A 17,406-nucleotide genomic window follows, 5' to 3' on the forward strand; every position below is an offset into this window, starting at 1 on the left:
TTTTTAGCGCTTTTGAACTGCTATGCATTATTAGATAGCATCAACACGCGTTCAGATCTGCAGGGAAGACAGGAAGTCCTTATTTAAATTCGCTCCTCGAGTGTTTTTGGCCTCCATCTTCATATATTTTGGATGCGTCTCTGAGCATCTTGAGGTGTATTAAATATTTTAAAATTGCTCGGATGGTTACCTTTTTACTCGGTCGAGGGTGATTTCACAAAATGCGCAAATGGTTATCAACTGGATCATGCAAAGCACGACTATATTGTTTATTAGTTGTTATAAAGGTGATTTGAAAATGATGCGACAAGAAGAGTGTAAAGTTATTCCACTATCTGGGGCGGTGTATTGCTATTACCGAAATGCTAGATGTACTCATATTTCCTTCCTATTTTATAAAACTATATAAGTTTTTTTTATATATCTAATGACAGGTTCATCATAGTCTCTTACACAGGTTTGAAATACCAAACTGCTTAATTGTAAAGGATCTCGGCAGTATAATTGTGATCAATGAATGAGGGAGGAATGAGGAAGAAATAAGACGCGGTTGAATCTTCTGAAACTGAGGCATTCGGTATGTTCGTTCCTTCAATCCCATCCGTTAAATCATTATCGTTGCAATCTCTAACAGTTCTGTATTGTCGATTCGCTTGATGGAGTTCGGGTCGCATCGTCATTCCCTCCTGAGGCTGAGGTTCTCTTCCTTTATTAAATTGTTTTATCGCCTTTTCCTCATCTCTCCTCTTCCGACTTGCCCCCTCTCCCCACCTTTTGCCGTTTATACGTGCGTATGCACGTACATTCAAAATGAGGCAATCCGAGCTCATAAAGAAATGTTGTGGAGGAGATGCTAAATACATCGTTGGATTTCATTGGACACACATGAACATTACTCATTAGTGTGTTACGGTGTTGGGAATCTTTGTGCTCAAACGTTATTTTATTGTTGATACAAACGGATTTATAACTGATGAGGCTCGGTCTCTTGTAACCAATGACTACAGTACAGGCAGGTTCATGCCCCCATAGCCCCCCACCCCCATTACCCTCGCTACCTCCCCCTCCCCCTCCTCCCCCTCCCCATCCGCCATCTCTTTGCCCCCACCCCACTCCCTTCTCTACTCTTATGCCCTCACATTTTTTTCCTTCCTCGTGTCAGTTTACCTCCTCCCCGCCCCCTTCATCCGTTGCGTACATAATATGTAGATGGTTCTGGAGAAGACGGACAAGTCCTTGTTTGTTGAGGATATCGTGCTTTATTTATTTATATTTTTTTCCAGGGTTTTCCGTAATATCAAGTCCTTTGTTCCATTGGAGGTAAAACGGATCTATTGAAGGTGAGGTTTCCTCATCTTCTGTTTTGATGGGGTGGGTAGATTGGCGGGTTAGCCCCCTGCACACATCCATAAACCATAAACAAATTACAAATTCCTGCCTGAACTACTGCTGGGAAGGCAATGGCAAACCACCCAGTATAACCCTTGCTCAGGAAGCTGCTTCAGCGGCATCGACGCTCTGTACCAGAGTATGGTACATCAGAATGCGACGCACGCATGCCGCAGGTGCTGCCCTTGGGCTCATTCTGCCCTTGACATACCTTCTAAAGAAACATCTATAGCGATATGACAACAAGATCATCCAGACACAGCTGTAATGTGTCACTGGTGTTTTACATGCAGGGCGAGGGATCGATGTGGGCGCCCTCCATCAGAAGGACGTTGGACTGGGTGTACCGTCTGCCAGCACTGCTCGTCGGTGGATGCTGAAGATCTTGCGGTGTCTCTCGCAAAGTGCAGGTGAGCTCTCGCTGGCACCTTGAGCCAATTACAAATTCGTACACCTTTAATCGGACGCCAGGCCAATTATCCTGCCCGTGAAAGACTTGGGCCAAAAGCCCCGGCCAAGTTTCCTATTTATCGCGGAAGTGTGAGTTGTAAGAAAACGTATATTAATCCTCGGTAGTTTCAAGTTTTATTGCAGCTCAGATTTGAAGCGCCGCCATTGTTAACTCCACCACCAACGGTGGACCGAGGTTATTTTTTCACCCCTGGCTCTCTGTTTGTCCGTCTGTCAGCAAGATATCTCAAAAGGTTGTGGACGGTTTGGGACGAAACTTGGGGGGCAGGTTGTGCGTGTGACGAGCATGAATCGATTCGATTTTGGTGAAGATCCGGATCCAGAGCCACAATCGTGAATGTTTTCAAGTGATTCTTCACCATTCCGAGATTGGGCCAAAAACGATACATGGCACGATATCTCAAAAAGTTGTGGACGACTTCTGACCAAACTAGGTGGATAGAGTTGGTTATGCGGCAAGAACAAGCCAATCCGACTTTGGTTCAACTCCAAATCCAGGTCCGGCCCATCATTGGGAGACCAAATGTAAACTGTTCAGCCTGGCAAAGGTATACGCTCTACCGAGTGCCATTCCAGTTACTTTTGTTATTGGAAGCGGGCAGCCTGAGAAATACGCCATGATACCGTGTAATGACATGGCATTTTTCCAAGGTGGATGAAGTCAATAAAACTCGGGAATTCCTCTGGAATTTTTTTTGTCAGTCGAGTCTGATTCTGAACCAACATCGGCTAAGCAAGTGGGAAAATAAGCGGAAGGGGTTCTTCTTCTTTCTCGTAATCCAATTTAAGGGTTCTGAAGCATCACTCGTAATATCCTTTCTCGCCACTAACCGGAGGTGGCGCCACATGGTACACAAATTTACATAGAGAACTTGTGCCTGCCCCACCTTTGGAACCCCCGGGAGGGGGTGAAGGCAAACCAAATAGCTACAACCTTGTCTTGCTACAAAAATGATCCTTTGTCCTTGGTCCTCCTGGATCTACAATGATCTACAATGATCCTTGGTCCTCCTGGCGAGTTTGGTTGAGATTGGATCAGTAACAACCAAATGTATCGGCCACAGACATGCAGACAGACAGACAGACACCAAATTGCGTATTTTAGTGTGGTATACCTTTGTGCTTGTATAATTGTTGTTTTTCAACGATATCTACGTCCCCGTCGTTGCTTGCGTATGTTCATGCAACATGATCTGATGTGGCGTGGTATGTAGGTTGTGGGGAGTACGTGCTTGCAATGAGCGACAGCCATCAGCTGCATGGTTACTCGTCTTCCGGCGAGGTGGATCACGTGCGGCTTCTCTCGAGAGACCTGGGCGCGTTGCAGCAAGGCCAGGAACACACTGATGTCACGTTTGTGGTGGAAGGACGACCCTTCCCGGCCCACCGCATTGTGCTTGCGTCGCGATGCGAGTATTTTCGGTGCGTCATTGTCGTGACATTTGTGTCGAGTTTACATTGATCATGTTTTAATACGATTCTGGGAGGTGAAAGAGATGGAAAAAAAAAAACTTTAAAAAAACAAAAAAAAAACTATTTTCGCAATCATTGTAACTGGATTGTTGACTGTGAGCAGAATGACCAATTTGATGCCAATTATTGTGCCAAACTTGAGGCTTGCCGACGAGTCTCAGTGTAACAATGGCAGCTAGTGCGCTCCGATGATTGATACATGAGCAGCTCGTATTTCTTTCAACCAATGAGTTTCTCATTTAATCATCCAATGATAATGGGTCTTGATAGACATTTGCTATCAGGGTCATTTTGTGGGATGGGTTGGTCTGGTGTTCACGTGCGATGTGATAAGAATGGACGTCTCCGTAACGATTATGCAATTCGGCAGCGTTCCATGAACGGATTACGTGGCCGCTATCTCGTTGAATCCCATCGACGTAAGATTACAAAACTAAACTTTCCAGGTCAGCAAAACAATCAAATGGAATGTTTTTAATTGAAATTGTAACAAAAACAAGTTATCCACGAATCATTCATTGCGGGATTTGACGACGGCTCCCTTCCATGTAATGACGATCTGAAGATAATTGAACAAACTGGATGTTTCGTCTTCTAGTTTCCACAAGGAAGAAAGTAAATAAAAACAATAAGGCCTCCACAATATAATTATACAGTTCAGTTTATATTGTGATAAAAGTCTGGAAGCAATGGGGTTGTGATTCCCACTGCCGAAGATTCCCCATTTCTTTTGGGGAACAGGCAGTACCCCATCTTTTATGTTGAAAAGCTCCCCGGCATCATCTTTCAGGAGCTTGTTCGTCGACTTCCTCACTCCCCCCATGTATGTATGTATGTATTTATATATATATATATATATATATTTAATTTATTTATATTGTTACGGTTTTGCGCGACCCCCGTTCCCTTACCAAGGGGAGATTAAGCACCTTGTTCTCCTTGGGTCTTCGCAACCACGAGACTGAGTCGCCACTTCCGGTCAGACGCGGGACAGGGTTTCGGGACAATGTTCGCACGTACCTAAGTACCCACGCCGCCGCGGAAGCGGGGATCAAGTCTCGCACGAACCACGCGTAATTTGAGTACACCCGAGCGGATTGCGTACCACGTGATCCGTGCTATTACCTTGGTATTGGAACCCGATCAGAGCGATATAATTCGTACCATGCTTAGTCAATGATGGAGAGACAAAAGCGATCGAATCAAAGAAATAACAGGTTTAATTATTATTTACAATTATTGGTAGGAGAAGCAGAGACACAGGGCAGTCTTAAACAGTCTTACTTATCCGCCCAGACAATGGGCCCATTCACACTCACAGGGGATGAAGGAGGAATTGTTCATGCGCTGAACGCGCCGGCTTTGGTCGTCCAGGAACAGCTCACCCGGCGTGGCCCTCTGGCGGTCACCGCACGTCCCCCGACGAAGGCAGGCAGGCAGGCGGGAGGAATCCTCGCAGCGCGTGTATTGGCAAAGCAGGCAGGCGGAAGGAAATTCGCGCGTCTCTGGCCCGGCACGGCTGTCTTTCACAGCGCGATTAATACAACTGCGATTTCAAAAGGTTGTGGATGACTTGGTTGGGGGACAAGAACAAGCCAATTAGATTTTGGTAGGATTTTGATCCGGATGCAGATTCGGCCTTTCGGTCGGATACAAAACATAAACCGTTCAACCTGGCGGAAGTATGTGCTTTACTGAGTGCCGTTCTCGTATAATGTATGTAAAACATTTAGTTCAGACGCATCCATCAACATTGAGATTAACATATTCGTAGATGCTGATAGAAAACACATTAAACGACAACTGAAGCAATTATTCCCTCAAGGTTTTGTTCTGCGTGTTGAAGAGGGCATTGCTGGTCTGGATATTATCGAGGGCATGTTCAGCATTCTGGCAGCGACATGATCTCCAAATGCTCTCTCCATAATATCTTCCTTCTGATCGTTTGACGCATCGATCATGGAGTACGTTCGTCTCTGCACCTCCAGTACTAGCTGTTATTTTAGGGAGGGACGACGTTGTCAAGGATACATCAATTTGTCCATTTCATTACGATTAAAAATGACGATTTTTATCAAAGCTCGGGTCAATCGGATTAAAATTTATGATTTTTCAGATGAAAATTGATGATTTGGGAAGTTTGACCTTGAGTTGACTGACCTCAAAAATAGATTGTTTCCCAACTTAGTGACTCAATATACAAATGCTATTCAATTTTCAAGTCAATCGGATGAAAAAAGGTGATTTTAGAAATTTGACCTCCAGATGACCTTTGACCTCAATCAATAGGCTTCCCAATTGTGACGACCTCTACAGCTTGGTGAAGTTTCCTGACGATAGGTTTCGAGTTGTGATCTGCAGGCGAGTGACAAACAAACGCAACCGACCAATATACTTGAAACATATTCGATTTTGCAAGTAACAAAACACTAGTTGCACAAATCTGTTGTTTTGCACAAAAACAAATCTGTGACTTGACATAAGGTCAAAGTGACCCCCTCCCAGCATCCTGCTACTAAAGATGCCTATTCACCAAGTTGGCCAACATGCTCTCGGTCCATACACACTCTCACCATATTAGTGCAGCAGATAAACACAAAATTGTGCATTTTATGAGAAAAGCATGAAATTTTTAACATAGTTAGTGCATACCATAAGGTTTATTTTCAGATGTGGAGGGAAGTCAGATTTGACCTGAGAACCGTGAGAGGTCAAATCCAAAATGGCCGCCAGTCAACCGAGTCTAATGTTCAAACGCGCTTAATTTTGGAACCAAATAGTGTAGAAAAACATTGTAGGTGTCATTTCCAACTAAATTGTGGATGCCCGGAGGTGAATGATGCTTTCAATGAACTCCTAGGCATGCCAAGTGAGGTCAGTGAAGACTCAATGTTACTGCTAGAGCGATTTGTGGTGCTGATGTACGATAGAACCAGTGAGAGCACGGAAGTGAATGATGCCAGGAAACAGCTCTTCACACAGAAGTGTAGAACTCTAGAGAACATTCCTCCAACCCAGGCAACACTCGAGCAGCACATCAAGCGCACTTGCTACCAGGCCAACTGTTGAAACCAGGCATTGGTCATGGATCCAGAGATGCCAGACCCACCTGACCGGGGCTGGACAAAGGAGACAACTGGGTGGCAGCCTCTTTGGACCACTCTTCCTGAAGCATCAAAATCGTGCCATGAATTGATCGACTGTGGCTGCAAGAAAGGGTGCACTGGACGCTGCAAGTGTGCCAAAGCTGCACTCAAGTGCACTGCACTGTGCTTCTGTTCTGGAGACTGTTAGATTTAGATCATTACCAATTTTCATCATTGCACTTGATTTAATGTAAGCTTTTGTGGACATACTTGGTTAGCTACAGTTATTTCTTCAGAGGTTATTGCATCATTCCTTGCAGTGTAAACTTTTTTTTCATCATTTCTGCTCTTTGGGTGTTCTGTACCTATCCCTGTACCTGAAAAAATAAAGTTTTAAAAGTTCAAATGAACTTTTTCCAATAGCAGTTCCAACTGCAGTATCATAAAAATAGATATTGAACGTAATTTGACCTTGACCGTGACCTAAATGCATGTCCTTGAGTTCTGGCGATCTCAAAAGTATCACCAAATGAATGGGCATCCCCAATTTAGTTGGAAATGACACCTATAAGCGCGTTTGAACATTAGACCCGGTGGACTGGTGGCCATTTTGGATTTGACCTCTCACGGTCCTCAGAGGTCAAATCTGACTTCCCTCCACATCTGAAAATAAACCTTATGGTATATACTAACTACGCTAGAAATTTCATGCTTTTCTCAAAAAATGCACAATTTGTTAAAATATGAGAGCTTATCCGCTGTTCTTTATGCGTTATGCATGAACAGGAAGCCCATGCACTATTCTTTCAATATCTGGCAGAGCGATGCTCTATGGGGGCATGAAGGAGAGCGTTCCGCAGGCTGAAGTCCACATGCAGGACGCCACGGCCGAGGCCTTTGCTCTTCTTCTACGCTACGTCTACACGGGTCGCTTGTCCCTGCCCAGCATCGGAGAGGAATCGCTGCTCGACTTGCTGGGCCTGGCTCACCGCCTCGGACTCAATGAACTAGAGCAGGCACTGTCGGAGTTCTTGTGTGCAACTCTAGGAGTGCAGAGCGTGTGCACTGTGTACGATGCGGCACGGCTATACTCGCTGAGCCGGCTGCGAGATGACTGCGTGCAATATATTGACAGGAACGCAACCGCTGTGCTCAGCAGCGAGGGATTCTCTTCCCTTTCCTTGGTGAGTATGGCTCACAAAGTGAGTGCAGCTCACTTACTCTTCCTTTCTCTTGGTAAAATGGTGTTAATGGAAAGGGGACATGTATAGTTTGTGGAAGGCATAGCGGTCAACGTTGTTGGCCTAAAGCAGTGCCAGAGAAGCTCCACCTGCACTTTTTTCCTCAATAATCTTTCCAACACTTCATTTTTGGGGAAATGCAATACTTTGAAGGACTTGATTTTTTAAATGGGGTGACTTTCATTTTAATAATCCTCATTGTGTTTTTTTTCTGATGAACCCCACAGAGTGCAATCCTGAGCATTTTGAGTCGAGACTCTTTCTACTCTCCTGAGCGTGACATCTTCATGGCCGTGATTAACTGGAGCCGTGCTAATCCCGACGAGGATGCGAGCATGGTGATTAGCTCCGTGCGCCTTCATCTCATGAGCCTCCCTGACCTGCTGAACGTGGTGCGGCCCCTGGGGCTCGTTTCTCCGGATGTGATCCTCGATGCAATCCAAGATCAGACCCAGCGGTGCACGTCGGAGCTAAACCATCGCGGCATGCTATGTACGTGACTCCTCGTTGCTCACACCATTGCTGTTTGTGATTTTTTTTATCTGAAAGTTTTCTTTAAATTCTTCACGCCGTTGCAGTTAAAGATGAAAACGTCGCAACCCCGAGGCACGGAGGACAGGTCGTGCAAGGGGAGCTCATGACCACTCTGTTGGACGGTGACACGCAGTCATACGACCTGGACCATGGTTTCTCACGCCACTCCATTGACCAGGATGATGGCCTGGGAATTGTGGTGCAATTGGGCAGCCCATGCGTCATCAACCACATACGTCTTCTGCTGTGGGACCGCGACGCAAGGTCGGATGGTTTCGTACAATTGCAGTGGACATGCTTTCTTGCGAGCAGTTATACGAATAAGAAGTCAATTCGGATGGTTTAATATAAGTAGTCTGTACAAAACAATGTTTGAAAGAAAATCTTCGAACTTCACGTGCACACTTTAAGGAATTTCGTTTGGTTTTATCTTGATTCTGTGAAAAAGAAAATGGTGATTTATTTTTATGAAAGCATCGTTTGCCTCGAGTAAAATAGCTAAGTGTCTTCCCCCAGGTCCTATTCATACTATGTGGAGCTGTCGATTGATCAACAGGATTGGATCAGGGTAGTAGACCACACGCAGCACCTCTGCCGATCTTGGCAAAACCTCTTCTTCCCAGCACGTGTGTGCAGGTTCGTGAGGGCAAACCTCTTGCATATTCGCACTGATTTCAACCTCTGATCTCCGGACTGTAATTATTGTGCTGACGTTGGGTTTGCACAGCTGACTGCACGTGTCCATGAATCCGCTTCAACAATGTACTTGATAAGTACCGAGGAGGGATTGGTAACGACGTACCTTATTCTAAAGACAAACGCTGCTGAGTTGGTATTGTAGCATCAACGGCTCAACTCGTGTCGAGCACGTTGTGGCGGGAGGTCAAAATCCCGCAATGTACCAAACGGTCTTGATTCCTGTGGAGGCGTTCCGAATTATTTTGATGTAAACTCGCGCGCGCGGGTGAGGAGAATCACGAGAACCTTAAAGCTTTTTAATGCACCAAACGGGTTTATTCCCGAACAACCGAACAAGCAGGGACAATAAAATCCATTTTAACTATATACAATTAATTAGCTAAACAAGGGTGAAATAAATCCTATTAATTAAAACTAAGGCGCCTCACTCTCAGCCACAAGCGCAGATGGGGTGAGGGACACAATACCGGGCGACTTATCTCTTGGTGTGGTAGTGGGAGGATGGGCACGGAGCTGGTGTTGAGATGAGCAGGACGACGGGCATGGTGATAGGACAGCAGGACGAACCATCGGCAATGGGGGGAGGACTAAGACGGCTCAAGGACCAAGGCAGGCGAGCAGGATGACCTCCTTAAATCTCCTTCCAATTCTCTTCAGATCTCCCCAATTCTCTTCACAAACACCACGAGCACCACCGTTTTCCTCTCACAAAACTGCCTTTTTTCACTCTCTGAGAGCTCCTCATGCTGTTCCCGCTCGTACTGCCTCCTCCCACTTCTCCTCAGCCTCTCCACAGACCCAGCGAGCTCTACAACACCCTGATCCCTCCCACCTAATTCTCCTGAGAACTTACTGCCCTGGCTCCTCCCTTGTCTCCCTTGACAACCCTTGAGCTCCACCCCCGTCCAGGCGACGATGATAGCTCCGCCCCCTCTCTCCTTGTCTCTCACAATGTGATGGCTTTCTGCCTCGCTTTTTACCTCCGCCACCAAAGGTGGATGGAGGTTATGTTTTCACCCCTGTCTGTTTGTTTGTTTACAAGATATCTCAAAAAGTTATGGATGGATTTGGATGAAAGTTGGTGTACATGTGTGTGTGACAAGGACTAATGGATTCGATTTTGGAGAAGATCTGAAAATGGATTCAGTTACGAGAGTTATTTAATTTTTAAGTGATTCTTCATCATTGAGAGATCAGGTGAAAAGCGATTATATAACATGATATTTAAAAAAGTTATGACGAAACTTGGTGGATGAGTTGGTTTGGTGACAAGAACAAGCCGATTAGATTTTGGTTCAGGTCAGAATCCAGCTCCGGCCTATCATTGGGATACAAAAGAAACTGTTCAGCCTGGCGGAGGTGTGGGCTCTACAGAGTGCTGTTCTAGTTAGGCTTGTGTGAACATTATTCAATAGAGATGTCACCCGGCAAGCCCGGTGGAAGTCGACACGAGGTTCTACACACATTTCTTTAACTTTAATCCCTCTCTATCTTATCACAAGCACGACCCTCGTATGGTGCACATTCAAACACAATCCTTAAGCTAAAAAAAACCCTATACTTCCTTATATCGAGATTGGATTCCTACTCGCACATGGTGCATGCTATTCCTACACAGTTCTATCTCCTCCAAGGTAATCTCTATCCTCCCCCATAAGCATAACAATATATTTTGTTGATCAGGAAGTCTCATCACCTCCCCCATTTGAATATGCAATAGTTCTAAAGGCCCACGTGTTTGACATTTGATCAGTTAGGCGGTTTTGACTTGAATTTGGGCCACGTTGGTTCTTTCACAGAGAACTTGCACTGGTGAGGGAAAAAGAGTGTGGTTGTGGGGATTGCAGTTGCTTGGGGTTCACCAATTGCAGGACCAAGTGAATCACTTGCTTTTACTTGGAAATTACATAGCTGATGATGGCTTGATGGTTGAGGCTGTCGGTTCGAGATCTTAAAATGCAGAGTTCAAGCCCCGGCCATGCCAAAATAACACCAGGTGGGTTAATTCAGGATGTCTGAGGTCGGCAAAATGAGTACCAGCTTGCTGGGAAAGAGAGCCACTTGAATATCCTGTGTCGGAGTGGCAACCCGTCTAGGATTGTTGCCCCCCCCCCCCCCCCTCCCAGCCAATGAAACTGCCTCGGCAGCCTTATGTGCCTGGCCGTGTGAGGAGGATCATTAATCCGTCCACTTGGAAATTCATTCTCCGGAAGAACATGCTCAATGATTAATTTTGGGCGAATCGGGGAATCCCAGGTGAACAAGCGTTACGCCTAGGTCCCCCGTCGGTGAAGTGATTTGAGTTGACAAAGTGGAAGACGCAGAAAACATGCTATGATATGATATTTCGCTCACAAGGTTCAGACATACATGGAGGCGGCCATCTTGGATTTTGACGTGGCGCCCCAATTTTCAATAGCGATCTTCCTTATGCCGAGATACACCTACACACCAAATTAGAAGTTGGTACTCCGCTTATTTTTCAAGATATTCATCTCACAAGGTTCAGACATACATGGCGGCGGCCATCTTGGATTTTGACGTGGCGCCCCAATTTTCAATAGCGATCTTCCTTATGCCGAGATACACCCACACGCCAGATTAGAAGTTGGTACTTCGCTTATTTTTCAAGATATTTCGCTCACAAGGTTCAGACATATATATGGTGGTGGCCATCTTGGATTTTGACGTGGCGACCCAATTTTAAATAGCGTTCTTCCTTATGCCGAGATACACCCACACACCAGATTAGAAGTTGGTACTTCGCTTATTTTTCAAGATATTCATCTCACAAGGTTCAGACATACATGGCATCAGACATACATGGCGGCGGCCATCTTGGATTTTGACGTGGGTTGCACCCACACACCAAATTTGAATGCGGTCCTTCGCTTACGCACGCACGCACGGACGGACACACGGACGGAGGGGGAAGCCATAGTCCCCCTTTCGCTACGCTGTGCGACGGGGGACAAAAAAGGAGTAACAATATTGTGTACAGACCATAAAGTGGGATTCCTTGCGATCTAAATGTTGTTTGCAAGCGATTATTGAGGCCTTGCAACTAATTACGTGCGACTGGCTTCATAGCATCAGGCAAATGGGTTTTTTTGAGATCAGATACAGTGGCTTGAGGGTTGTTTGTATGTGACACCTGCCTTTCTGCGTCTCTTTCTGACGTGCAGGTACATCCGCGTAATGGGCACGTACAACACCGTCAACAAGGTATTTCACCTGGTTGCGCTCGAGAGCATGTACTCCAGCAAATCGTTCGTACTGGAAGGTGGACTGCTAGGTACATACGTACACCCGAATCGGAACCATTCAGTTGGTTGGCTACATCGGCTAGTTTCCTGTTTTTCATTTGATGTTCGATGTGTCTCTTTGTGCTGCGCAGTGCCGCCTGAGAATGTTGCGACCGTGGCGGCGAGTGCGAGTGTTATCGAGGGCGTGAGCCGGCGTCGCAATGCGCTCCTCAACGGTGACACCAACAACTACGACTGGGACTGCGGTTACACGTGCCATCAGCTCGGCAGCGGATCTATCGTGGTGCAGCTTGCTCAGCCGTTCCTCGTCTCCTCCATTAGGTTTGTTGATCACAAGATGGCAGCTACTGTGTCCCCTTACAAGACGTGACCTCAAAAGAACCTTTTTTATTATTATCCTTATACTTGCATCAGCATTGAAGGTGAAATTGATTTCCTGCCTCTTTCACCTCGTTTTCCTGACGTCTCAGACTTCTGCTGTGGGATTGTGATGACCGCAGTTACAAGTATTACGTAGAGGTGTCCACCAACCTGCAGCAGTGGACGCGTGTGGCCGATAGGACAAACATGACTTGCAAGTAAGGAGGGAGATCGGTAGCGGTGGTTGTTAGGATTGGGATGCTGAAGACCATTTAGTGAAGTTGTCTTCTTAATCTTGTGCTGATGTTTGTTTGTTTTTTTGGGAAGTATCATGTGATTTTTCACAGCCAATTGAGGAACCATGCTGACGAGACACAGCTGCTTCTCCAGAAATTACTTGGAAGTTCAACAAGTTGTAGTCATCAAAGGATGTAAAGTAAAGAAAATTGCAGAAAGGATCCGATCTTATGACTCACAAATTTTGGGATATTTTGAACTTTAGTCCCTCCATCTCCCAATGCCTTAAATGCGGTGCACTACAATTGGGAATTCACCAATGGTGTTAAGCCTGGTGTTGGCTTAATGGTTAAGGTGGCTGGCTTGAGATCTTCGGGTTCTGAGTGGGAGTTTCTGTAATGCAATTGAATCAACACCAGGTGGGTCTGAGGTCGGCAAAATGAGTACCAGTTTGATTGGTAATGGGGGGTTGGAGTCGGGGTGCATTGCATCAGTGGCACAGCAGTGCCCCCAGAAAATGATACAGCCAACCAGCCACGGGCTGCATACAAACCACCACCGCCAAGTGTTTAGTGTGTGAAGGTGATTGAATGGCTTGCCGTGCTTCTTCTGTTGTTCCATGGCAGGTCTTGGCAAAGGATCACGTTTGTTAGGTGTGTGGTGTCGTTCATTCGCATCGTCGGAACACACAACACTGCTAATGAGGTGGGTTTGTGCATGCGTGGATGAGTTTTATCGCACGTGGCTGCTTGCGTCGCACGGACTTTTATTGCTGTGGAGAATCTTATCTCGTGCAGCAAGCCATTGTGTGCCGGTGCTCTGGCTTTGCTTAAATTCCCACTGGCTAGTTGTGCAAGCAATCCTGAATGTAATCCCACCTACAGGCTGCAACCTGTCTCGGCTGCTCAAATGCTGAGGTTTACAAGTTGCTGCAGTTTTGGTTCTTGCTGCTAGAGTAAAAAACAATTATTTATTTATTTATTTGTATTTTTATATATTTCTATTTCTATTTATTTATAAAAATTTTTTTTTTTTTTTTTACATTTATTATTTTCTTTTATTTTTTTATTTTATATATTTTTATTTTATTTTATATTTTTATTTTATTGATGTGTTTTGAATTCTAATTTTGTGCGGTCTGAAATAAAATCGATTCTGCTTATCAGGTGTAACACCGGAAAGTAATGGCGTTTTTCAAAGAGAAAAAACAGAGTTTAACAAGCGTTACGCCTTGGTCCCCCGTCGGTGAAGTGATGTGAGTTGACAAAGTGGAAGACGCAAGGCGGCCATCTTGGATTTTGATGTGGCGACCCAATTTTCAATAGCGTTCTTCCTTATGCGTAGATACACCCACACACCAGATTAGAAGTTAGTAGTTCGTTTATTTTTCAAGATATTCTGCTCACAAGGTTCAGACATATATATATGGTGGCGGCCATCTTGGATTTTGACGTGGCGACCCAATTTTCAATAGCGTTCTTCCTTATGCCTAGATACACCCACACACCAGATTAGACGTTAGTAGTTCGCTTATTTTTCAAGATATTCCGCTCACAAGGTTCAGATATACATGGCGGCGGCCATCTTGGATTTTGACGTGGGTTGCATCCACACACCAAATTAGAATTCTGTCCTTCGCGCACGCACGGACGGACGCATGCACGGACGGACGCACGGACGGATGCACACACGGACGGAGGGGAAAACCATAGTCCCCCTTTCGCTCCGCAGTGCGACGCGGGACAAAAAAGGACATTACTTTCTGGTACACATGTTTTGTGCTTGAGAAAGTCATTGACACGTCTAATCCATTCCGTGCAAGACTTTTATTGTTTTACTGTAATCCCTCTTCCTGCAATCGTAGGTCTTTCACTGCGTGCACTTTGAGTGTCCGGCTGTATCCGACGCAGGCCAGGGACCGGATTCAGTGGGGGCAACGACGAAAGCCATTTCCAGCTCCCAGCATACTCTGACTAATCCCGATGGTGATCCGGATCGAGAAGAGACGACTGAGAGGCAGGAAGCTCTCCTGACCGGGACGAGCCCACAAGGTCAAATCGACGGGTCAACACGCACTGCCAGACAGTCACCCGCCAATGACAGTCAAGAATCTGGTACTGTTACACTCACATCTCAACTCGTTGTGAGCCAAATACCTGAAGACGCCGCATCCCTAAGCAGCTCCACTCCTGCTCAGAACACGAGAGAAGAGTAGAACGACTTCATTCCTCCAAATGGTTGTGGAAACAGGCATGTTGGTGGTTAATAACGAAAGACGAAGTGTTACAAAAAGACTGATTGATTGGAATTTATTCCAATTGGAGAAAGAGGCGATAGAAAATATTGCATTTGACAACTAAACCTGTAATATATATATAGACACACACACAGTATACCTCTTCTTTTTAACTCTACCAAGTCACTCTAGAGTTCCTTTAAAGGCCTGCATCTCTAACTGAAATTACTGCTGTTATGGCTGGATACTCAATCGCACAACTACCGACTTGATAAAGTAGGACAAATGTCTAAGTGTATCTGTTTATCGTCTTCTCAAACTCGCTACTTCCGGTTTTGAAGCTCATGGAGGGACTTGGATATCCCAGAGTTGATCAGCATGTTTGTGGACTAACAGAAACCAGGTATTGGACAAATTACGCGCTCAATGGAATTTTGATCTGACGTTGCGGCATCACAAGGCAGGTGCTCTGATTGGAATACCAAACAGGCCAACCGGTCACATCATTTTGGGAAAAGCCATCGATCGGTCCTTGCGATTTTAAAATCATTAAATTACATTTTGGAGAATTACATTACAGTGTATTAATAAATTAATTTGCTGTTTTTATGGCTTTGACTGTACGGCATACTCTTTGGGTTGGCCTGTTTGTTCGCTCCCGCCCGAGCACGTAGCTCTTGCTGCTTGGGATCCCAGGTTCAAATTCCATATGCTGTTGTTCAAATCAAAAAACTGATGTTGAAAAAGCTTGAAATCCCTGATTTGTCCAATGTTTCCTGACACTGTCCTATAATTACATACAAGCTTTTCCATGTTAAAAAATAAATAAATAAAAAATACACAACTTCTGCTGAACAAGGTTTCGTTCAACAAAAAAAACCGTTTCCTCGACGACTCGGCATCGCTGATGGAATTTATCTCGTTAATGACCTTAATTGCAATATGTTAATAATCCGATCTATTTGTCGTCTTGAAACTTGAACCCTGGTGTTGGGCTAGCGGCTAGGGTGCCGGCTTAGGATCCTAGGATCCTGGGTTCGAATCCCGGTCGATCGCTGAATTAACGCCAGGGGGGTTGACTCAGCCTGTCATCCTTCCGAGGTCGGCTAATTGAGTACCAGTTCACTGGTAATTCCCTGTTTGTCGTTAAAGGCGGCAAAAATGGTTGGCGTCAGGTCAGGAAGGGCATCCGGCCGTAAAACATCGCTTCAAAAAGGGGACCAAAAAACAACAACAACCACGGTTCCCGAAAAAGGCCAACCCCTGCTTTGCGGGGAAAAATGGCCTCTAAAGGTGGTTATTTTTTTTTATTTTAAACTTGAACTCGCTTCACTTGAAAGTGGCTGTGTGGCAGAACGCAAGATCTAGCTTCCGTACCGCTTCAAATAGCACGAAAAACAAGAACGTGAGCAGCTCCTACACCAGGGAAAGGTCATACCCATTCCACCAATCATGTCGGTTTCTAGCTCGGCTCCATGTCTAAATTTGAGTCTCGCGGTGCATGTTCCGTTCGCATGGTGTGTTTTTATTTAATTTTTACGTGATGCTGCACTTGTCCTGCGCTGCCAAGAGAAAACGGCAAAAAGGTTTCCTCGTTGTAGCGAAACAACGGCACCCCTACCACGTTTGGGAAATGCCCGCCTGCACGATACATGCACACACAGCTACTGAAGTTGAAACGCTTGCACCGTTGCCTTCCATTTTTCGTGGTGCCCGTACTACTGTGATTTGCGTATCGGATCGCATGGTCCAACGCGTTGTGCATTTAAACGACCGTCGATCGCTGGAAGTCATTTGACTGTTCCTGCCCCCATCGCCGCCGGGATTGAGGGAAGCGTGTATTTAATTTAATTTTACTCTTTTGCAAAGCATTGCAGTTTTTAGGATTCTTTCAAAAAAAAAGTTCTGTTATGTTTTCATCTTACTACTCCTGGCTTTATGACAATCGATTTGCCTGAAAAATTAGTTTATTTTTTATTTTCATCCAGCATGTTTCTTAAGCCATGTCACATGCAGACCTGCGAAGTGTAAAATATGAGACATTTGTACTGCAGGAAGAACAGTAATTTTATTTGATGTATATATTTTAAAATCCTCAGTTCATGATGCACTTATTAAAAGCAATATTTTGCCTGGAGCTTCTGCCTTGCTCTAAAATGACTCGTCCACTTGTCTGAATGAAGCAGGAACTCGTACGTGCAGGTAATTTTCATCATTGACCCAAAACTATGGTTTTCTGGGTTTTCCTGTATACCAAGTCGAGGCTCATGGAAGAGCTAGAATACTGAATGGATCAGGATGCACCAGAACAAAAGGAACTAGAACAGCACTCAGTAGAGAGCATATCTCTGCCTGGTTGGCCTTATCACTCAATGGTGAAGAATCACTTTAAAAAGTCTACTAGCCGGATCTGG

General features: G+C 45.2%; 1 protein-coding gene across 3 annotated transcripts; it reads left to right on the top strand.

Annotated features, from left to right (window-relative positions):
• The first annotated feature begins 452 nt into the window (after positions 1–452).
• Positions 453–17,129, top strand: BTBD9 (BTB domain containing 9). Of its 3 annotated transcripts, XM_068099305.2 has the most exons (13): positions 494–577; positions 1,284–1,340; positions 1,683–1,799; positions 3,075–3,282; positions 7,240–7,603; positions 7,888–8,152; positions 8,239–8,458; positions 8,711–8,830; positions 12,079–12,188; positions 12,291–12,480; positions 12,630–12,737; positions 13,383–13,461; positions 14,621–17,129. In XM_068099305.2, exons 3-13 carry the CDS (start codon positions 1,763–1,765, stop codon positions 14,969–14,971), a joined length of 2,052 nt encoding a protein of 683 aa, XP_067955406.2. In that variant the 5' UTR covers positions 494–577; positions 1,284–1,340; positions 1,683–1,762; the 3' UTR covers positions 14,972–17,129. The 3 variants fall into 3 exon arrangements, with proteins under 3 accessions (XP_067955397.2, XP_067955406.2, XP_067955414.2); XM_068099296.2 differs by lacking the exon at positions 1,284–1,340 and having other exon boundaries at positions 453–577; XM_068099313.2 differs by lacking the exon at positions 1,284–1,340 and having other exon boundaries at positions 543–697.
• The last annotated feature ends 277 nt before the right edge of the window (positions 17,130–17,406 follow it).

This window comes from Myxine glutinosa, chromosome 1 (genome assembly GCF_964187855.1).
Source record: "Myxine glutinosa chromosome 1, kmMyxGlut1.1, whole genome shotgun sequence".
Taxonomy (NCBI): domain Eukaryota; kingdom Metazoa; phylum Chordata; class Myxini; order Myxiniformes; family Myxinidae; genus Myxine; species Myxine glutinosa.

What these genes read in the sequence shown, in the direction of transcription:
- BTBD9 (XM_068099296.2), top strand. Translation starts at nt 1,763, where the DNA reads ATGCTGAAGATCTTGCGGTGTCTCTCGCAAAGTGCAG. An exon ending in CTGTGGGACCGCGACGCAAG is followed by an intron (nt 8,459 to 8,710) that starts GTCGGATGGTTT and finishes GTCTTCCCCCAG; the next exon opens with GTCCTATTCATACTATGTGG. An exon ending in ACTGGAAGGTGGACTGCTAG is followed by an intron (nt 12,189 to 12,290) that starts GTACATACGTAC and finishes TGTGCTGCGCAG; the next exon opens with TGCCGCCTGAGAATGTTGCG.